At 38.0% G+C, this 24,528-nt stretch overlaps 1 protein-coding gene and 1 long non-coding RNA gene across 2 annotated transcripts in view; one reads left to right on the plus strand and one right to left on the minus strand.

Moving 5' to 3' along the window:
- nell2a (neural EGFL like 2a) overlaps positions 1-24,528 on the minus strand; it is a 134,496-nt gene that overhangs the window by 48,348 nt on the left and 61,620 nt on the right. The window contains 1 exon segment of the mRNA NM_001080075.3: positions 7,730-7,855. Within this exon segment, the coding sequence (NP_001073544.2) occupies positions 7,730-7,855 (126 nt within the window).
- Positions 12,784-24,468, plus strand: LOC141380861 (uncharacterized). Its single transcript, XR_015525901.1, has 4 exons — positions 12,784-12,894; positions 16,689-16,814; positions 16,913-17,003; positions 24,372-24,468. It is a non-coding gene; the product is annotated as an uncharacterized LOC141380861 (long non-coding RNA).

Consider the following 24,528-nt stretch of genomic DNA (forward strand, 5'->3'; position numbering starts at 1 on the left):
TATTAATTGGTTAGCGGCGCATTGATAAATCATGGCTGTGGTGTTGTGGGCGGCTGCAGGAGGATTAAGAGCTTCGCTATGCTGCACTGATGCTGGAATATTGTTGCACTGTGTGTTAATGACTCGCCATGTTGCTACTCACCTTACTTTCTGATGCTGTAGTGTTGTTAGGGTGTTATGGGTGGTTGTTAGGATGTTACCAAGAACAGTTTAGCAACAATATAATATAAAAATGTCACTAAGGTGTTCTTGCTGAATGTTAGGGTGTTGCTATGGGGTTAGTTAGATGTTGTTATGTCATTGCTAGGGCTGAGTGGTTACTAGGTAGTAGCTATGTGGTTGCTAAGGTGTTAGCATTGTGCTGGGTGTTCTGGGTGATTCCTGATGTGTTATAGGTGGTTGCTAGGGTGCTACTAGCAATACTCTAACATCTTAGCAACAATAAAACTTAATGTCGCTAAGGTGTTCTTGGTGAATGTTAGGGTGTTGCTATGGGGTGCTAGGGCTGAGTGGTTACTGGGTGGTAGCTATGTGGTTGTTAAGGTGTTAACATGGTGCTGGGTGATTGCTGAGGTGTTTAGGTAGTTGCTACGGTGTACTGGGGAGCTTTTATTGTAATCCAGGTGGTTGCTAAGGTGTTTATAAAGTGTTGTTGCTAAGGTGTTCTCCGTGGATGCTTAGATGGTGTTGGATGGTTGCTAAGGTGTTCATAAAGTGTTGTTGCTAAGGTGTTGTGCAAGGATGGTGTTAGATGGTTGCTAAGGTGAAACTAAGGTCTTTTATGTGGTTACTGACATATTTTGGGTGGTTGCTATGGTGTACTGGGCACCTTTTATTGTGATCTAGGTGGTTGCTAAGGTGTTCATAAAGTGATGTTGCTAAGGTGTTGTGTGTGGATGCTTGGATGGTGTTGGATGGTTGCTAAGGTGAAACTAAGGTCTTTTATGTGGTTACTGATATGTTCTGGGTGGTTGCTATGGTGTACTGGGCAGCTTTTAATGTCATCTAGATGGTTGCTAAGGTACTGTTGTAGTCTTCAGGGGATTGATGAAGTGTTTTGGGTTGTTGCTAAGGTGTTAAAGTTTTATAGTGGCGTTGCTTAGGTGTTCTGGGTTGTTGCCTAGACTATTTTAACACTGTTATATGCTTGCTATTGTCTTACTGAATATATTTGTGCGATTGTTGTGGTTGTCTGGTTGCTAAGGTAATCTATGTGGTTCCTAAGGTTTTCTGGGTTGTCAAGGTTATCTAGATTGTTGTTAGGGTGTTACTGTAGAGTTCTATTTTGTTATTAAAGTGTTGTTAGAAGTTTGTATAGTTGCTAAGTTGTTCTAGGTGTTAGGGGTTGCTCGGGTGTTTCAGGTGGTTGCTAAGGTGCTTCTGTATTGTTGCAGTAATGTATTAATCATATTCTGATTGTTGCCTAGATGGTTTAATGTTGTTATATAGTTGCTATTGCCTTTCTGAGGAGCTCTGGGTGATTGTTGTAGGTGTCTGGTATTGTGGGTGGATGCTAAGGTGTTCTAGACAATTGCTAAGGGGTTCTGGGTGGTTGCTGAGGTGATTATTGGTTGTTAAGGGGATTTAGATGGTTCGAAAGGTTTTATTGGTTGTTGATATGGTGATCTAGATGATTGCTATGGTATTGCTATGGTCTTCAGATAGTTGCTAAAGTGCGTTAAAAGTGTTGTCAAGTTGTAGGTGGTTCCTGAGGGGTTATCACGGTGTTCCGGGTGGTTGCTAAGATGTTACTGAGGTGTTCTGGGTAGTTGATGGTTCGAGATGGCTAAAGGTGTTGTTAAACTGCTCTGGATGGTTGCTATGTTGTTTTAAGTGTTGCCGAGGTATTTTGGGTTGTCACTGAGGTGTTCTGGGTCATTGTTATGCTGTTACTACGGTGTTCCAATTAGTTCCTAAGATGTTGCTCTGGTGTTCTGGGTGTTACTAAGATGTTCTAGGCAGTGGTTTGGGTGTTGCTATGGTGTTGCTGAGGTGTTCTGGTTTGTTAGGTGTTTTGGGTCATTGCTAAGCTGTTACTAAGGTGTTCCAAGTAGTTCCTAAGATGTTGCTGTGGTGTTCTGGATGGTTGCTAATATGTTATAGGCAGTGGTTTAATTGTTGCTATGGTGTTGCTGAGGTGTTCTGGGTGGTTGCTAATATGTTATAGGCAGTGGTTTAATTGTTGCTATGGTGATGCTGAGGTGTTCTGGGTGGTTGCTAAGATGTTACTGAGGTGTTCTGAGTAGTTAGTTGTTCCAGGTAGCTAGGGATGTTTTTAAAGTGCTCTGGATGGTTGCTATGTTGTTTTAAGTGTTGCCGAGGTATTTTGGGTTGTCACTGAGGTGTTCTGGGTCATTGTTAAGCTGTTACTAAGGTGTTCCAAGTAGTTCCTAAGATGTTGCTGTGGTGTTCTGGATGGTTACTAAGATGTTCTAAGCGGTGGTTTAGGTGTTGCTATGGTGTTGCTGAGGTGTACTGGGTGGTTGCTGAGATGTTACTGAGGTGTTCTGAGTAGTTAGTGGTACTGGATGGCTAGGGGTGTTGTTAAACTGCTCTGGATGGTTGCTATGTTGTTTTAAGTGTTGCCGAGGTATTTTGGGTTACTTCTGATGTGTTCCGGGTTGTTGTTAAGCAGTTCCAGGCAGTGGTTTAGGTGTTGCTGAGGTATTCTGGGTTGTTGCTGTGGTGTTCAGGATGGTTGCTAAGATGTTACTGAGGTATTTGGAGCAGCTGTCATTTACAGTATGATGAATGGCTGATTCTACATTTATAATGCAGATAGGAGGTTTTTGATGGCCAGGTTGATGTAGAAGTGTGAGTGTAGCTGTGATTGACTGAATGGAGCATTGTAAGTGTGCGCGGCTTCATGCAGTTATTGGCATATATAATGCTCAGTGTGCTGCTGCCGGGTGCTCAGTGCTCCTCTTTTCATCAGCATCAGGGCTTTCTGCATCTGTGATTACGGCTTTACAGCTCATCTCAGTAAGTCTCCACTGTGAAGAGACTCCGTGTCGACTTCTGCTGATGAATTCTGGGAATGCCGGCCTCTCGTCTCTCACAGACATTTTAATATTGATCCGTGCGCAGGAATATAATCCATCAGTTCTCTCATATTCATCTCAGGGGGTCGTGAGGAATTAAATGTTAACAGTGTTTATCAGTTGTGGAGGGAGCTCTGGGACGCTCTCTGTGTACCGCAAGTCAATCAATAACACTGAAATACACAATAAAGGCTGTTTTCCAGGTAGCGCGCAGCTCTTCATGATGCACCTACAATGGCGTAATGCAGACATTTATCTCCTGAATGAAGCTCATCGGCTGTAGCATTGCTTTCACTAATTATCTCCGAACCGCAGTCAGAACAGCTGCATGTTTGCTCCGGATAATCCATAAACTGAAGAGATGCGGCCACTGAATGTGTGTGTTTTCAGTAACCGCTGGGCAATTAGTGGAAGAGCAACAGCAAACACTTGAAAATAATTACAGGAATAGTCCATGTTTAAGCTGGGAGTTCAGATCCGCTGTTTCAGCAGAAAAGAGCTCCTATAATGAGGATTTCTTTTCCCAGAATACCTGCGAGTGTGTGTCTGCATATTAGACACAATGCTGCATTCAATGACGCACAATGCATCTATACTGATTTATGTTTGGTTTAATTTTGATCGACAGAGTGAGCACTGCAAAAAATGCTTTTCTTGCTAAGATTTTTTGTTTTGTTTCTAGTCTAAATATCTAAAATTTCTTATATCAAGAAGCATTTTTTAGACAAGCAAAGCATATAGTCTTGTTTTGAGAAATATTATGCCAATATTAAGTTAGTTTTTTCTTAAAACAAGCAAAATAATCTGCCAATGGGGTGAGCAAATTTATCTTGTTTTTTCTTTTGATGTAAGATTATTTTGCTTACCCCACTGGCAGATTATTTTGCTTGTTTTAAGGAAAAACTGACTTAATATTGGCATATTATTTCTCAAAACAAGGCAATATGTTTTGCTTGTTTAGAAAATTTTTCTTGATTTAGGAACTTTTAGATATTTGGACTAGAAAGAAGACAAAAAATCTAAGTAAGAAAAGCATTTTTTGCAGTGAGCTTAGTTTTTTTAAACTGTTTTAAAAATGTAGGCACACCAGCCAAAATGTAGTCGCACACACAAATGAGCACAGTGTTGCTTAGTTTGAATGCAAGTGTAAATGAACAGATTCATTGCATTTGAAATCAACACTAATCAAAACTAACAACCAATGCGCCCTACACACACTGCTGGACTGGAGATGAACTGAGTTAGCGATAATAACTGTGCCGTGTTCTAGGGGTGTCAAAAATAATCGTTTTTTCGGTGCACCGCGATGCAGACGCGGACAATTCGGTATCGGATCAGTAATAATCATAACCGGTTATTACTGACGTCATTTACCTCATATGCGCTCTGTCGCGAGGGAGGCGATCGCGAGTATTTACAGCGCTTTAACTACTTAAAACTCATAAACTGTGCACAATTTCACTGTGTGTGTTTGCTGGATCAGTCTTTCATTGACATATACAACAAAAGCCCCTATTTCACTGAGATCCAGAGAATGAAAGTAGCCGACTCCATTTCTCTCTCTCTCTCTCTCTCTCTCTCTCTCTCTTGCATGGTGCCATAGCTGTGAATGCGTTTGTTTCAATTATAAATCCAGGTAATAGTGATGAATGTCCTTTTCGTTCTCAACGTGAAACCCTATATCATGCTTTTATGTTATGTAACAGGCTAAGTTCCTTTTTTCAGGTCTTATCTAACTTGTTTGTTTGTTTTGGCGCAACATTTTCTATGGAAACGTTTATTTGTGGTTATAAGTATACACGTAAACGTCGTTTTTTTGTCAGTTATTAAATTTTCTTTGGGGTCAAGCAAAAATGGCAATTTATGACACTAGAAAAATACAAGTCGAGCAAAACTCAAGTGGCTGTTTAAAAACATTTTTTTTTAACTTGGTGAAATCCAGAATTTTAATTGATTTCCAGTATTACAAAACAACAATGGGTGATCTTATGTGTTTTGAAAAAATTTGGTGTTACAAAGGAGTTTTATGTCAAATTTGTGATGAAAATTTTGAGTTTATGGTTCATTAGGCTGTTTTTAATTTTAATTTTTATGTGTAACATTTGATTGTATAACGTCTTTAAAATGTTTATTAAAGGCGTGTTGAAAATTCAAAATTTTCTCTCTCTCTCTCTCTCTCTTTCTCTCTCTCTCTCTCTCTCTCTCTCTCTCTCTCTCTCTCTCTCTCTCTCTCTCTCTCTCTCTCTCTCTCTCTCTCTCTCTCTCTCTCTCTCTCTCTCTCTCTCTCTCTCTCTCTCTCTCTCTCTCTCTCTCTCTCTCTCTCTCTCTCTCTCTCTCTCTCTCTCTCTCTCTCTCTCTCTCTCTCTCTCTCTCTCTCTCTCTCTCTCTCTCTCTCTCTCTCTCTCTCTCTCTCTCTCTCTTTCTCTCTCTCTCTCTCAGTTCAGTTCAAGTTGCTTTATTGGCATGACATTAAATACAGTATTGCCAAAGCATTTCAAATATGAAACATATTAAAACCATTGAAAATAATAATTAATAGTAATACAGATAAGATATAATGACACACACAAAAAAAAAACAAAAAAAAAAACATTTGATAAATAAAATAATAATAATAGTAAAAAGTTTAAATTATTTAAATAAGACACAAATTTACATTAACCATTTCTTATGGTGTGTAGGGTATATACATATTTTGCAGCCAGTTCAAATGTCAATTCGTCCTCTCCGAGTATATGGTAAAGTTTTTCTGAGTCATTTAAATTAAAAAATGAACTGATCAATGTTTCAAATTGGGGGGAAAATATTTCTCTAGTGGTGGTGTATTTGGGGCAGAACAGAAGGAAGTGTGTCTCATCCTCTATTTGCTTTGTGTCACACTGTTGACATATTCTCTTTTCCTTAGGAGTCCAGGATTTTTTATGTCTGCCTTTTTCTATTTCTAGGTCATGATCACAGAGGCGATATTTGGAAAGAATGTGCTTTTCTTTTAATTGTTTTAATGATAAATAATTTGCCAACTGTGTGGTTCTATTTAGGGCCGAATAACATTTAAGTTTAGTCTGGAGGTTGAATTCAGTTTTCAGTTTTTCATCATAGTTATATTTTAATGTTTTGTCAATTTGTTTGTGAAGGTTTTGTTTGGGGACGGGTTCGGTTTGTGTTTTTTCCAGTAGCTCAGATACCAGTGTGTTTAGAGGATGAGACACTGTAGGTTTTTCATTAGCCAGAAGGGCTTTATATTGGACAGACTGGGGGTCCGACTGATGCAGGTGCAGCCAGAACTGAACAGCTCGTTTCTGAATCTCCAAATTCTCTCTCTCTCTCTCTCTCTCTCTCTCTCTCTCTCTCTCTCTCTCTCTCTCTCTCTTTCTCAGACACAGTGGCCCATTTGACCTGCTGGCGTGGCTTTTCTTCTCTTCTCGGCTGTTTTACAGCGTTACTTTTGCATACAGAAACGAGCGCGTGTCTGCAGTTTTCTCCACCGTGTCTATCATACATCAGCTGTGAGATCGCCGCTGCCGCTTATCAGCATCACTCATCTGTGAAGAACGCAGCTCACAAGAGCCAATCGCAACCGCTTTTTTTTTTTGAGGGTGTGGCCAATCAAAGGGGTGTAAGAGAACTAGACAAGGATCAGAGAGTGAGCGGGATATTTATATTTGTTTATATTATTTGCTAAATGCTCGTTTTGTTTAATGTTACAGTTTATATATCTGACTGTTTGTATTAAATGACAAAATTGCATTACAAATAGTGTATAAATATAAATATATTCATACATTTTAATACAAGAAATGCTGCTGTGAAGAAAATATAAAACTGTGTATGGAAAGCACCGTCAATGCACCGTGATGCACCGAAATATCGAATTGAACCGAATCGATGGCATGATAATCGTAACCGAACCGTGAGACTAGTGTAGGTTCACACCTCTACTGTGTTCTCACAGGTGCTGCCTGATATTGCAATGATGCTATTGACCTATACAGTAGGTGAGAGTTCAATGTGACCATTACCGCCGTGGCTTATACCGCCGCCGCTTTAAATGGGACAGCACGAGTTTTTAATGTATAACCGCAGTTTCTGAATATGCCGCCAGGGGGGACAAATGGACGGGATGCGAACTGACAGAAATAGCAAATACAGCAGCTGTAAATATGCTACTGTACTTATAAATGAAGAATGAACGATAAAACAAAGCACAATTCCTTCATTAATCATAAAAAACAGCTAACACGCTTTATTATCATTGTAAACGTGTTAAGTGCAGTGAGGATTCACTTTGGAAAGTAAAATTGAAGAATTAAAAGAAAACTAAAATGAAAGCACAAACATTCAGTACACAAAACAAATAAATAAAGCAGTGTTTTAGCCCAAATATAGAGAGATGTTCAGTGTTTGCTATTTTGATAGAACATACTCATTTCTGTTTTAATTCACGTTTTTATTTATGTTTTCGTTGTTGATTATATTTTAGTGTTTGTTTCTCTCACCTGTGCAGGATTAGTCATCGATGTGTTTAGGTATTTGTTGTTTCGTGTGTGTGTGTGCGTGTGCACATGCGTATATTATGTGTGTGTGTCTCTCACCTGTGCAGGATTAGTCATCGATGTGTTTAGGTATTTGTTGTTTCGTGTGTGTGTGTGCGTGTGCACATGCGTATATTATGTGTGTGTGTCTCTCACCTGTGCAGGAGTAGTCATCAATGCGGATGAAGCCGGTGTGACACACACACATAAAGGAGCCGGCTGTGTTCACACACTCCGTGTTTTCTCGACAGTAGTGTCTTCCCTCCGCACACTCGTCAATATCTGCAACAAACAACACTGCAGATCAGTAGATGAACACACACAAACACACACACACAGCATCTCCATTAGAGCTCATTATATAGTCTTAAGACTGCAGGTTTGCTTGATTCTGATTGGCTGATGGTCACTCTGAGGTGTTTGGTTATTGTCAAATAAAACACACAGCTAAAGTAGTTCCGGCAGGTTTAGAGCACATTACAGCTCCATATCACTCCGCTCGGCTCAGAATTTGGCCTCAACAACATGAAAGCATGGATCATCCTGCCTTGTATCAGCGGTTCAGGCTGGTGGTGGTGGTGTAATGGTGTGGGGGAGATTTTCTTTGGGTCCATTAGTACCAATTGAGCATCAACGCCACAGCCTACCTGAGTATTGCTGCTGACCATGTCCATCCCTTTATGAGCACAGTGTCTCCATCTTCTGATGGCTACTTCCAGCAGGATAACGCAGCATGTCATAAAGCTCAATCATCTCAGACTGGTTTCTTGAACATGACGATGAGTTCACTGTACTCAAATGGCCTCCACAGTCACCAGAGCTCAATCCAATAGAGCAGCTTTGGGATGTGGTGGAACGGGAGATTGGCATCATGGATGTGCAGCCGACAAATCTGCAGCAACTGTGTGATGCTCTCATGACAATATGGAGCAAAATCTCTGAGGAATATTTCCAGTAGCTTGTTGAATCTCTGACACCGAGGATTAAGGCAGATCTGAAGGCAAAAGGGGTCCGACCCAGTACTAGTGATGTGTACCTAATAAAGTGGCCGGTGAGTGTATATTGCTATTATTTGAATTAGTTAATGACTTTTTGTAGTTATTAATAGTTATGCATATTTCCTCATTTTTAATAAGACGTACTTTAATATTAAAAATAATTTGTCAATTATTTTGCCATGTTTGTTCTTTTTCTAAGCATAAAATAAATGAATTTTAATGATTTTGTTTATCAAAAATGAGACCTAATCTCATCTTCACTACATGCACCTTAGTTTAAATATTTAAAAAAGTAAACAAGACAAAAATACTGATCAAAAAAGCATCATTTAGTGCAATAAAACGTGCAGAACAGCTTATATACGGGATCTCTGCATATGTCTGAAGTGTCTGCATTAGGAATTCAGTGACTTTTTAAAAGAAGACGCAGATATCGGTGACATTTCCGGCAGAAAGTTTGCTGAAAGCGAGGGCCGCTCGTGTGTCAGGACTCCTTGAATTTATCGCCGCCAGATCAAATAAAAGGTATTAAATCAAATCTCATAGACTTACAGATCTAATAAAAAGCCTTATGAATTTTCAGCAGCGCAGAAGTGCTGCATTTGTGATAAATTCAGACTGGCTTTACGGCTCAGGACTTCAAATGAAACTTTAACCCAATTTTCTTCGAACTGCCGTCCTTCAACATAACCTCAGACGCTTCTCTTCTGTAATTCACTTACACTCGTGCGCATTTCAGCCGCGTCTTTTAAAGGAATAAGCAGGATTGTTATCATTATCATCCCACAATAACACACACATGATGCCTGCCTTCACTGCGGTTACAGTGTCACTTTTAATCCATTAGCATGACCTGCTGAACAAACAATCCTGTATTACGCTTACATTTATTAGATTACAAATACAGCACAAATTGTAAAAATAATGAAAAAGTTTTAGCATTTAAAATATGTGTTGATTATGTGAATATACAGTCAAATATAATACATATCTGAGATTGAAAGCTGAATTTCAGCATGACTACTCCAGTCTGTAAAGTCACACGAGTGTCTGCAGTGATGATGCTGTAAATTCTGCTTTGCATCACAGTTATTAATTTTATTTTGCTATTTATTAATGCAGATCATAGTTTGTTTAAATTATAAAACATTTTAACACATTTTAGTGTATTTTTGATCAATTAAATGCAGTTTGGTGAGCAGAAGAGACTTCTTTCAAACACTTTTTGACCTGTTTTTCTATATACTAACACTTAATTACACTTTATTTTTATTTATTTATTTGTATTGTAATGTGTATTTATATAGCGCATTTATCATGTATCATACACCCACAGCGCTTCACAGTCATGTGCAGCTCCATTTGGATGATGCTACTGCAGCCACAGGACAACAGCGCCAGGGCTTCACCACACACCAGCTATAGGTGGAGTGGAGAGACAGTGATGGAGCCAAGTCAGTGGATGGGGATGATTGGGAGGCCATGATGGGTAAGGGCTGATGAAGGGGATTTGGCCAGGACACTAGGGTTACACCCCTACTCTTTTATCAGAAGTGCCATAGGGTTATTAATGAGCACAGAGAGTCAAGATCTGAGTTTAATGTCTCATCTAAAAGACAGTATAGAGTCCCCTTCACTATACTGGGGCATTAGAACTCACAGACCACAGGTTGAGCGCCCCCTGCTGGCCTCACTAACACCACTGCCAACAGCAGCCTAGTGCTCCCATGTGCTCTCCCATCCACACACTGACCAGCCTCAGCCCTGCTCAGCTTCAGTGAGGGAGCGCTCTTGAGTTGCAGGGTGATATGACTGTGAATTTGTTTATTTATTCACAACAAGGGCCAGTGTACATTAATCAACATTCTCCAAGAATGTAAATGTGTCCAAATTAGCCCAAAGTTTTCAGTGCTGGCCCCTTTTCCAGATGTTAAAGGCCTATACCAATAATGCTTGTGTACTTTACACACACTAGTAAGTCTGTGTTGGATGATGTTACTAATACTACTGCTGCTGCTTCACGTTTTTTAATAATAATAATAATAAACATTTGTAATTTTTTTATATTTTTTTATATTTTATAATTTTATAATTATATTGTTTTCAATATTTTTATTTTAGTTTATTATTTTAGCCTATTGTTATACTTTTATTTGTTTATTTTGTTTATCTTTATAAAGAGACTAAGCTGAAGGAGAATGAATGAATGAATGAATGAATGAATGAATGAATGAATGAATGAATGAATGAATGAATGAATGCATGAATGAATGAATGCATGAATGAATGAATGAATGCATTAATGAATGAATGAATGCATGAATGAATGAATGCATGCATGCATGAATGAATGAATGCATTAATGAATGAATGCATTAATGAATGAATGAATGAATGAATGAATGAATGAATGCATGCATGAATGAATGCATGAATGAATGAATGAATGAATGCATGAATGAATGAATGCATGAATGAATGAATGAATGAATGAATGCATTAATGAATGAATGAATGCATTAATGAATGAATGAATGAATGAATGAATGAATGAATGAATGCATTAATGAATGAATGAATGAATGAATGAATGACTGTAATGTAGTACATTTGTTTTCATACGTTTAATGTAGTCTTAATGAAACGGTTTATCAGAACAAAAACACAGTAAAAGCTGCATAAATTGTTCAATATTTTTATGAAAATTTAGTCATTTAAAATATATATAAAATCTATTTTAATACAGCTGCTTTTAATCATGATTGTATTTAGTAAACTATTTTATTTCTGTGATGCAGAGCAGAATTTTCAGCATCAGTACTGCAGCCTAGAGTCACGTGACCTGAAAGCGTGCTGATGTGACACTGAAGACTGCTGTAAATCATTGATTTTCCTTCATCTTAGTCCCTCATTTATCAAAGGTCGCCACAGCGGAATGAACCACCAACTATTCCAGCATATGTTTGAGCACCCATGCACTGGGAAACACCCATACACACTCATTCACACTAATACACAACGGCCAGTGTAGTTGATCAGTTCCCCTATAGCGCATGTGTTTGGACTGTGGGGGAAACCAGAGCACCCGGAGGAAACCCACACCAACACGCGGAGAACATGCAAACTCCACACAGAAACACCAACTGACCCAGCTGAGGCTCAAACCAGTGACCTTGCTGTGAGATGATCGCGCTACCCACTGAGCCACCGTGCTGCCATGAGAATTATTTTAAATGTGTGTGTGTGTGTGTGTGTGTGTGTGTGTGTGTGTGTGTGTGTGTGTGTGTGTGTGTGTGTGTGTGTGCGCGTATATATATCCATTAACATGCAGAAGCTGGTTTGAGGGTGAGATAACGAAACAGACGGGAATTTTTCTTCTTTTTTTCCTCTCGCAGGGAATCAATCACAGTGAAGAGCGCATGAATCAGGCCTGACGGAGACTCGAAATGTGGACGAGGATCCTGACACCAGGACACCAGCAGCAAACAACCAACATTACCTCACTAATGCACAGCCATCCAGCACAGTTCATCTGATCATGATACTGACAAACCAGCGTGTTAAATATTACACACACACACACACACACACACACACACACACACACACACACTGATAGTTTAGTTTTTTTAATACTTAAAAATCAAGTATTTTGGTGGCTCAGTGGTGTTGCACTGTGGTCTCACTGCAAGAAGGTCACTAGTTCGAGTCCCTGCTGGGTCAGTTGTTGTTTCTGTGTGGAGTTTGCATGTTCTCCCCGTGTTGGCGTGGGTTTCCTCCGGGTGCTCTGGTTTCCTCCACAGTCCAAACACATGCGCTATAGGGGAACTGATCAACTACACTGGCACTAGTGTATGAGTGTGTGTGAAAGAGTGTGTATGGGTGTTTCCCAGTACTGGGTTGCAGCTGGAAGGGCATCTGCTGTGTAAAACATATGCTGGAATAGCTGGCGGATGAATAAAGGGACTCAGCTGAAGGAAAAATGAATGAATTGTGTTGTGAGTCAGTCTTGAGTTCTGTTTCTCCGTCTGACCTCGAGCCTTCAGTGGCTCTGGATGCTCATCTTCCTGCTGTGTGTGTGTGTGTGTGTGTGTGTGTGTGTGTGCGCGCCTGTGTGCTTCTGTCAGCCTGAGTCTTCTGCTCTAGATCTCTGCGCTCTGGTGTTTCTGTCTGGCGGTGCGGAGATAACACTGTGTGTGTGTGTGTGTGTGTGTGTGTGTGTGTGTGTGTGTGTGTGTGTGTTTGTGTATGTTTGTGTTTTTGACAGGTCCAGTGCTAAAATATCTACCTCCCACGGATCTGTGGCTTCTGTCCTGAACACAGGTATTAAACACACACACACACACACACACACACACACACACACACACACACACACAATCTTATGTAGAGAAACACACATCAACAATAGAGCCCCAGACACACACAATTACAAACACACATACTGTAGAGACACACATACACACACACACACATTGACAAACACAAAAACATACACTTAACATAGATACACACACTCCATTAGTCATCTGCTGCGGTGTAAAGTCGTGTGTGTGTGTGTGTGTGTGTTATGAGGGCAGGGTAACAGTGTGTTTCTGGGGTGTTCAATGAACACAGTGAGAGATCGACAGCATTTAGCATCAGTCTGCAGTCATTAGCCAGCGTTCAGACTGACTTCAGTCATTAACCAGCAGCTCATCTCAGGCTTTAAAGTGTCCTAATATTGTGTTCAGTCTCCTACAGCAGCTTTAAACGCATCAGAGCTCACAGAACACTGTCATTTTCTCAGATTATGTGCCTAATATTACAATCATTCTGCTATCATTTCAACACCGTTCATTTGAAGCAATTCAGAGATTAAGGTCTGTAAGCCCCTCCCCCCTTCCACCCAACTCCGTTTTGATTGGTCTCTCTGTTTCACCCATTTATATTGAGAGAGCCAGGAATTATGCATCTTAATGAGTTAGTTGATTAAGCGGATGTAGACCAGCAGCAGACAACAGATTCAAATGACTCTTAAATGTGATTCAGAGTCGACTCTTGCATTTGAAAGTAAATATCTTTATGTATCAGGCCTTTTTGATAATTGTAATCAATAAAGGAGGCGGGGATTATTCAAATGAGTTAGTTGATGTTCATGTTGATGTAGATCAGCAGCAGACAAAAGATTCAAACATATAATGACTCTTTAATGTGATTCAGAGTCGACTCTTTCTTTTGAGAGTCAATATAATTAATTATCAGGGAATTTATGAATTTCTCTACTTATATATATATATATATATATGAATATAGCAGGAGGTGGGATTATGCAAATGAGTCATTTGATGTTCATGTTGATGTAGATCAGCAGCAGAGAAAAAAATTAAATGACTCTTTAATGAGATTCAGAGTTGACTCTTTCTTTTGAGAATCAATATCTTTAATTATTGGGCAATTTTTTATATATCACAGGAGGTGGGATTATGCAAATGAGATTGCTAATGTTCATGTTGATGTAGATCTGCAGCAGACAAAAGATTCAAAAATATAACGACTCTTTAATGTGATTCAGAGTCGACTCTTTCTTTTGAGAGTCAATATAATTAATTATCAGGGAATTTAAATATATATATATATATATATATATATATATATATATATATATATATATATATATATATATATATATATATATATATATATCAAGTGGTGGGATTATGCAAATGAGTTATCTGATGTTCATGTTGATGTAAATCAACAGCAGAAAAAAGATTCAAACATATAATGACTCTTTAATGTGATTCAGAGTCGACTCTTTCTTTTGACAGCCTAATATCTTTAATTATTGGGCAATTTTTTTAGTATCGCAAGAGGTGGGATTATGCAAATGAGTTACTTTGATCACATTGATGTAGATCAGCAGCAGACAAAAATTTTAAATGACTCCTTAATGAGATTCAGAGTTGACTCTTTCTTTTGAGAGTCAATATCTTTAATTATTGGGCAATTTTTTATATATCACAGGAGGTGGGATTATGCAAATGAGTTAGCTGATGTTCATGTTGATGCAGATCAGCAGCAGGCAAAAGATTCAAAAATACAACGACTCTTTAATGTGACTCAGAGTCGACTCTTTAATTTTGAGAGTCAATATCTTTATGTATCATGCATTTTTTGATAATTGTAATCAATAAAGGAGGTGGGGATTATGCAAATTAGTTAGCTGATATTTATGTTGATGTACTGTAGATCAGCAGCAGACAAAAGATTAAAAAATATAAAGACTCTTTAATGTGATTCAGAGTCGACTCTTTAATTTTGAGAGTCAATATCTTTATGTATCAGGCATTTTTTGATAATTGTAATCATTAAAGGAGGTGGGGATTATGCAAATGAGTTAGCTGATGTTCATGTTGATGCAGATCAGCAGCAGACAAAAGATTCAAAAATATAACGACTCTTTAATGTGATTCAGAGGCGACTCTTTCTTTGAGAGTCAATATAATTAATTATCAGGCATTTTTTTATACATTGCAGGAGGTGGGATTATGCAAATGAGTTACTTTGATCACATTGATGTAGACCAGCAGCAGACAAAAATTTTAAATGACTCCTTAATGAGATTCAGAGTTGACTCTTTCTTTTGAGAGTCAATATCTTTAATTATTGGGCAATTTTTTATATATCACAGGAGGTGGGGTTATGCAAATGAGTTAGCTGATGTTCATGTTGATGCAGATCAGCAGCAGGCAAAAGATTCAAAAATATAACGACTCTTTAATGTGATTCAGAGGCGACTCTTTCTTTGAGAGTCAATATAATTAATTATCAGGCAATTTTTTATACATTGCAGGAGGTGGGATTATGCAAATGAGTTACTCTGATCACATTGATGTAGACCAGCAGCAGACAAAAACTCAAACGTCTTTTTAATGTGATTCAGAGTCGACTCTTTCATTTTGAGAGTCAATATCTTTATTCATCAGGCACTTTATGATCAACAACTTTGCAGACTGTTAACATTGAGATATATTAATACTTTTACATTAAAGAGCAGCTCGCCTGGTGTTTTAAAGTGTCCGAATAACATGCTGATAATAATATGTTCATATTAGAATCATTCTGCAGTGATTTCCATATGATTTGTTTGAATCAATTCAGTGTAAGGTCTGCAAGCTCCGCCCCTTCTATAACCAATCTCTGCTCTGATTAGTCAAAAAACACCTATTTTAGAGTGTTTATATATCGCAGGAGGTGGGGATTATGCAAATGAGTTGATGTTCACGTTGATGTAGATCAGCAGCAGACAAAAGATTCAAACATATAATGACTCTTTAATGTGATTCAGAGTCTACTCTTTCTTTTGAGAGTCAATATAATTAATTATCAGGCATTTTTTATGTATCACAGGAGGTGGGATTATGCAAATGAGTTACTTTGATCACATTGATGTTTCAAACGACTCTTCAATGCGATTCAGAGTCAACTCTTTGATTTTGAGAGTCAATATCTTTCTTCGTCAGGCACTTTTAGATAATTATGATCAATAAAGCCACACGATGTGCTGTTTAAGATCACCCAGAGTGAGTTTCAGTCGCTGAATGAGTTTAAAACGTGAGGATTTGTCTCCATTAATCACTGCCACAGACACACATTAATCCTCATCTTATGTTTTGTGCATTATAAAGCGCTCTTGAGGAGAGCGGAGCGGTGTGGCGATACAGGAGAATAGGCTGATGAAACACTCTCATTCTCCAGCACAAAACACTGCCAGACGCCATCCGTCCTCATTGACAGCATTAGACTGAGTTCAGGAGCAGAAACTGCAGGATTACAGCACATTCAGATCCTGATGCACTCTATACATCAGACCAATCGAGTCTGACCTCATGCACTTAATTCAACACATTTAATGCACAGATTCTGCCTGATGCTGATAGAGACTGATAACTGAAGTAGAGCTGAAGGAGAACAGACTGCATGTTTACTATTCATTTATTTATTGCCTTATTAATTTAGTTTGTTTATTTGCTCATTTATTTAATGCATTTTTATTTATTCCCTTAATGTATTTTTAGTTTTTTTCATTCATTTATTCATTCATTTAATGCATTTTTTCATTCATTCATTTCAAGTGGTCTTGCTTATGAAGCGTGTTTGGCATGCTGTCCTGGGAGAGAACCCAGAGCTAGTGAGATCCTTGAGCCCGGGGCTCCCTCCTGTTGCAGGGTGAGAGGGAAGTCTGAGAACTCCCCTCCTTGGTAAATGTAGATTATCAATAGCAATGCTGATGCTGAATTCAAGGCTTGTCTATGATGTCAGTTTAGTTTTGTCAATCTACTTATGTTACATGTTACAGGTCTGTGGGAGGAAACCGGAGAGCCCAGGGAAAACCCACGCGAACACGGGGAGAACATGCAAACTCCACACAGAAACGCCAACTTGGCCAGGTAAGATCTGAGCCAGTGACATTCTTGCAGTGAGGCAATGGCGCTAACCATTAGGCCTCTGCGCTGCCATGACAAGGAAAGGGGAGGAGTGGGGGTGGAAGGGGGGATTCTTCAAGACGAAGATGGCTGAGGTAAGATACTCTGGTTATTTAGAGTGATTTGGGAATCGTCTGATTGGTGAATCGTGCGTTAGCTAATGAGGACAAGCTGCTTTCAATCTGAAGGGCGCGCTCCTCTCGAAACTAGTTTATAAATAAACTTCACCTAATGCATTTTTCATTTATTCATTTAATGCATTTTAATTTTTTCCATTCATTTCCATTCATGCAATCATCATTGCATTTTCTTCATTCATTCATTGCATTTTCTTCATTCATTCATTGCATTTTATTTATTCATTCATTGCATTTTATTCAGTCATTCATTAATTCATTAATTGTGTTTTATTCATTCATTCATTTAATGCATATTATTTGTTAATTTAATGTATTTTTATTCCTTCATTTATTGCGTTGTATTCATTCATTTATTGCATTTTTTATTAATTTAATGTATTTTTATTCATTTATTCATTTAATGTATTTTTATTCATTCATTCATTGCATTTTATTCGTTGATTCATTTAACGCACTTTTTTCATTCATTTAATGTATTTTTATTTATTCATTTATTTAATGCAATTTTTCATTTATGCCTTTATTTATTATCTTTTAATAAATAAACATTAATAAAAAAGACAAAATGCATTTAAAACAATATGCACTTTAGTATTTATTTATGCATTTTTACTTTTTAAAACAAAATGAAAATATGGACAATATTTAATGTATGCATTTTTTTTATTTATGCATTTAGTTTTTGCTTTTAATTTATTTGTAATTTTTACCTTTTGGTCAGTTTAATTTTTCTTACTATTTTATTTCTGTTTGTTTTTGTCAAGTAAGATATTTATTTATTTATGCATTTTATAATTCTAATTGTTTCTGGGGAAAATATCCATTTATTTTATTATTACTTATTTATTTTTGAGATTTTTCAAATTTATTAAAATAGTAATATTTTTTTAAAAAGACATTAAAATATTAATATTTTAATTAAATAAATTAAAAAATATATTTTAAAATTAAAATATTTATTAAAAGAAATTAAACATAAAATTAAAATGTTTATTATATTTTTTATTCATTATTTTTTTATGTGATTTTCATTAAAGATAAAAAAGCAGGATGAAACTAATCAGGAAACAGATATGTCGTCTAATGACTTATTTAGTTTCGCATCTAATAAAACCACATGACTGTAAGTATATAATTATGTCTGACAGGGAACGTATGTCTGGATATATTATATAAGTCTGAAGAATGAGTGTGACAGCCGCTGAGCTCTCTGATCTTCCCTAAAGCGCGCCTCTGTTCGTCTCGTCTACAGTAATTACATCTGGGATTGAGCTGCACTTTTACAGTCTCTCCAATTACCCTGCGTCACACACACACACACACACACACACACACCGGAGACACGACATGTTCACCTGTCAGCTCACACACACTGATCCTGCAGACTCTGTATATACTGTCTGATTAAATAACCTCTCTGCTGCCCGTCAAAGCTGCGTTACGGGAAAAATAATGCGGTACTATTACAATTCTAAATAGCTAAATACATTAATAAATAGCATTGTATCTAGTTGTACATAGTTTTATGTTTAAGAGATACCTAAAAATTATTAGTTAATTAATTAAAATGGCATTTTTTGTCTTTTATAAAATATTTTATTGAATAAATAAACCTTAAATACACATTTTTTAATTATTTTGAGTAAAAACATTCCTGACATTTTTAAACAAAAATTAATATAAGAACAATGACTGACTGACATATGGTCATATACAATACAAGAGACTGATGGAAATATGATCATATATAAGACCAGAGACTGATGGAGATATAATCATATATAGGACCAGAGACTGATGGAGATATGATCATATAAAAGACCAGAGACTGATGGAGATATAATCATATATAAGACCAGAGACTGATGGAGATATAATCATATATAAGACCAGAGACTGACGGAGATATGATCATATATAAAACCAGAGACTGATGGAGAAATAATAATATATAAGACTAGAGACTGACGAAGATATGATCATATATAGGAACAGAGACTGATGGAGATATAATCATATATAACACCAGAGACTGATGGAGATATAATCATATATAAGACCAGAGACTGACGGAGATATGATCATATATAAAACCAGAGACTGATGGAGATATAAACATATATAACACCAGAGACTGATGGAGATATAATAATATATAAGACCAGAGACTGATGAAGATATGATCATATATAGGAACAGAGACTGATGGAGATATAATCATATATAACACCAGAGACTGATGGAGATATAATAATATATAAGACCAGAGACTGATGGAGATATAATAATATATAAGACCAGAGACTGACTAAGATATGATCATATATAGGACCAGAGACTGATGGAGATATAATCATATATAACACCAGAGACTGATGGAGATATAATCATATATAAGACCAGAGACTGATGAAGATATGATCATATATAAGAACAGAGACTGATGGAGATATAATCATATATAAGACCAGAGACTGATGGAGATATGATGATATATAGGACCAGAGACTGATGGAGATATAATCATATATAAGACCAGAGACTGATGGAGATATGATCATATATAGGACCAGAGACTGATGAAGATATGATCATATATAGGACCAGAGACTGATGGAGATATAATCATATATAAGACCAGAGACTGATGGAGATATAATTATATATAAGAACAGAGACTAATGAATGATCATATATAAGACCAGAGACTGATGGATGATCATATATAAGACCAGAGACTGACTGAGATATGATCATATATAAGACCAGAGACTGATGGAGATATGATCATATATAAGACCAGAGACTGATGGAGATATGATCATATATAAGACCAGAGACTGACTGAGAAATGATCATATATAAGACCAGAAACTGATAGAAATATGATCATATATAGGACCAAAGACTGATGGAGATATAATCATATATAAGACCAGAGACTGATGGAAATATGATCATATATAGGACCAGAGACTGATGGAGATATAATCATATATAAGACCAGAGACTGATGGAGATATGATCATATATAAGACCAGAGACTGATGGAGATATAATCATATATAAGACCAGAGACTGATGGAGATATAATCATATATAAGACCAGAGACTGATGGAGATATGATCATATATAAGACCAGAGACTGATGGAGATATGATCATATATAAGACCAGAGACTGATGGAGATATAATCATATATAGGACCAGAGACTGGTGGAAATATGATCATATATAGGACCAGAGACTGACTGAGAGACTGATCATAAAAAGGACTGAAGTTTTTAACAATTAATAGCAAAAATATTAATCAGTATAAATTAATAGATGTGTTAAATATCATATTTCTGTAAAATATTAATATGAAGCATAAAATATTAATAATATATATAAATAGCACCTCAGCCTGATTTAATTACGAAACATTCACATCTGTGTGTTATTTTACAATAGAAACTCATTTCAATCCTATATTTGTGTCTTATTTTCAGTAACAAACCCATACAGACATTAATCAATCAGCATTAGTGTACAGTAGTGTGAAGCATGTGCGGTAATGAGCTGTCGTCTCTCTCTCTCTGAACGATGTGTTCCCGTTGCTGGTGTGTGTGTGTGTGCGTGTCTGACTCCTGCAAGATGTGTGTGTGTGTGTCTGACTCCTGTAGTGTGTGTGTCTGACTCCTGAAGGATGTGTGTTTGTGTGTGTGTGTGGGTGTGTGTGCATGTGTGTGTGTGTGTGTGTGAGTGTGCGCGTGTGTGTGTGTGTGTGTGTGGCTGTGTGTGTCTGACTCCTGTAGTGTGTGTGTTGGGTGTTCCCTGGAGCTCTCGGCCTGCACCTCACACATGAAATATTGAAGCGGCCCTGATCTCATCAGCTATTTTTATCCAGCCGAAGCTCCGATGCCTTTAAACAGAGAGAGAGAGAGAGAGAGAGAATACGATATGCTGCGCTGCATAATCAAACACCAGCGTTAACTTCTACAGCTTCTGCTACACAAACACACACATCTTATATATGATCATATATAGGACAGATGGCTCATGAAGAAATTATCATATATAAGACCAGAGACTGATGGAGATATAATCATATATAAGACCAGAGACTGACGGAGATATGATCATATATAAAAACAGAGACTGACTGAGATATGATCGTATATAAGACCAGAGACTGACGGAGATATGATCATATATAGGACCAGAGACTGATGGAGATATAATCATATATAAGACCAGAGACTGACGGAGATATGATCATATATAAGACCAGAGACTGACGGAGATATGATCATATATAAGACCAGAGACTGATGGAGATATAATTATATATAAGACCAGAGACTGATGGAGATATGATCATATATAAGACCAGAGACTGATGGAGATATAATTATATATAAGACCAGAGACTGATGGAGATATGATCATATATAAGACCAGAGACTGATGGAGATATAATCATATAGAAGACCAGAGACGTATAGAGATATGATCATATATAAGACCAGAGACTGACGGAGATATGATCATATATAGGACCAGAGACATATAGAGATATAATCATTTATAAGACCAGATACTGACTGAGATATGATCATATATAAGACCAAAAACTGATGGAGATATGATCATATATAGGACCAGAGACTGACGATGATATGATCATATATAAGACCAGAGACTGATGGAGATATGATCATATATAAGACCAGAGACTGATGGTGATATGATCATATATAAGACCAGAGACTGATGGAGATATGATCATATATAAGACCAGAGACTGATGGTGATATGATCATATAGAAGACCAGAGACTGACAGTGATATGATCATATATAGGACCAGAGACTGACGATGATATGATCATATATAAGACCAGAGACTGACGGTGATATGATCATATATAAGACCAGAGATTGATGAAGTTATGATTATAAATAAGCCTGAAGACATACTCTTATATAAGACCTGAGACTCTCTCATATATCAGCCAATTATCAGACTTAAATATGATTATATCATCTCTCAAAAACCCTGAGATGCATTATGACAGCACTATAGATGTGGTCTCTCTCTTCTCCATATGCACCAGACACTTTCTTATAAGCACCCCATGCTTCTTGAAAGACGCTGCACAGTCCTCAGAGTCACTCGTAAGTGTCTTTGGATTAAAGCATCGGCTAACTGAATAAATATACCATGGTGGATGTTTTCAGACTGATCCAGCAGCAGCAGCAGACGGATGAGTGTGGAAGTGGGTCATCGCGGGTGAATCCGTCTCTCTGTTTCTGGGTTATTCTCCTTTATTCTGCTGGTCCCGCAGGAGCACTTAGGCTGGACAGGGAATGTCTGATAGCGTCTTTACAGCTTCATATCCGCCTCTGTTTGATAATCACCTGAGCTGTGCACGTGAGCCGCCGCCGGTCGCCGCCCGTTGGGTTATTTTTATCCGCAGAGATGAGCGGCTTCATTAGAGCTCGGCTGACGGAGAAGCACACGCTCATTAGATGCTCCTCTCGAAGTGGGCCAGCGCTCCATCCCAACACACACACACACACACCGGTCTGAGGCGTCCGTCAGCTCGCGAACACCACTGCGCTCATTATCCAGCATATGATGGTTAATTAGTCAAAGCAGCCGCATATCAGCCTGACGTATTATTGTGTTGTGTCAGATGAGCAATGCTGCAGGTATCTGCACATTCACACACTGTTATGAATGAATGACTGCATTTATATTTTGATCATTATCAAATGTTTCCAGCATCTCTGATCTGGCGTGTGAATGACGCAGAGTAACGCGTGTGTTTGACTGACAGGTTTGCTCTTATAAACGAACAATGAACTTTTCCTGCCATCTCCATCTCGTAAATGCCATCGACCCACAGTGATCAGCTGACATGCATGCTGTCATGTGACCCGTGCAACATCATGTGACTGACGTGTGTTTGATTGACAGCTTATCTTTGATCATGTGACCCACAGGTGTTTGACAGCTTAACTTCAAAAATGTGACCCTCATGTGTTCTTAATTGACAACTCAACTCTGATCATGTGACCTGCATGTGTTTGATTGAGAGCTCAACTCTGATCATGTGACCCGCATGTGTTTGATTGACAGCTCAACTCTGATCATGTGACCTGCATGTGTTTGATTGACAGCACAACTCTGTTCACGTGACCCTCATGTGTTTGATTGACAGCTCAACTTTGATCAGGTGACCCCATGTGCTTGATTGACAGCTTAACTCTGATCATGTGATCAGCATGTGTTTGATTGACAGCTCAACTCTGATCATGTGACCTGCATGTGTTTGATTGACACCTCAACTCTGATCATGTGACCCTCATGTGTTTGATTGACAGCTCAACTCTGATCATGTGACCCTCATGTGTTTGATTGACAGCTCAACTCTGATCATGTGACCTGCATGTGTTTGATTGACAGCTCAACTCTGATCATGTGACCCTCATGTGTTGGATTGACAGCTCAACTCTGATCATGTGACCCTCATGTGTTTGATTGACAGCTCAACTCTGATCATGTGACCCTCATGTGTTTGATTGACAGCTCAACTCTAATCATGTGACCTGCATGTGTTTGATTGACAGCTCAACTCTGATCATGTGACCTGCATGTGTTTGATTGACAGCTCAACTTTGATCATGTGACCTGCATGTGTTTGATTGACAGCTCAACTCTGATCATGTGATCTGCATGTGTTTGATTGACAGCTCAACTCTGATCATGTGACCCTCATGTGTTTGATTGACAGCTCAACTCTGATCATGTGACCCGCATGTGTTTGATTGACAGCTCAACTCTGATCATGTGACCCTCATGTGTTTGATTGACAGCTCAACTCTGATCATGTGACCTGCATGTGTTTGATTGACAGCTCAACTCTGATCATGTGACCCTCATGTGTTTGATTGACAGCTCAACTCTGATCATGTGACCCGCATGTGTTTGATTGACAGCTCAACTCTGATCATGTGACTTGCATGTGTTTGATTGACAGCTCAACTCTGATCATGTGACCTGCATGTGTTTGATTGACAGCTCAACTCTGATCATGTGACCCTCATGTGTTTGATTGACAGCTCAACTCTGATCATGTGACCCTCATGTGTTTGATTGACAGCTCAACTCTGATCATGTGACCCTCATGTGTTTGATTGACAGCTCAACTCTGATCATGTGACCTGCATGTGTTTGATTGACAGCTCAACTCTGATCATGTGACCTGCATGTGTTTGATTGACAGCTCAACTTTGATCAGGTGACCCCATGTGCTTGATTGACAGCTTAACTCTGATCATGTGATCTGCATGTGTTTGAT

Source organism: Danio rerio, chromosome 25 (assembly GCF_052040795.2).
Source record: "Danio rerio strain M-AB ecotype USA chromosome 25, GRCz13ab, whole genome shotgun sequence".
Lineage (NCBI taxonomy): Eukaryota > Metazoa > Chordata > Actinopteri > Cypriniformes > Danionidae > Danio > Danio rerio.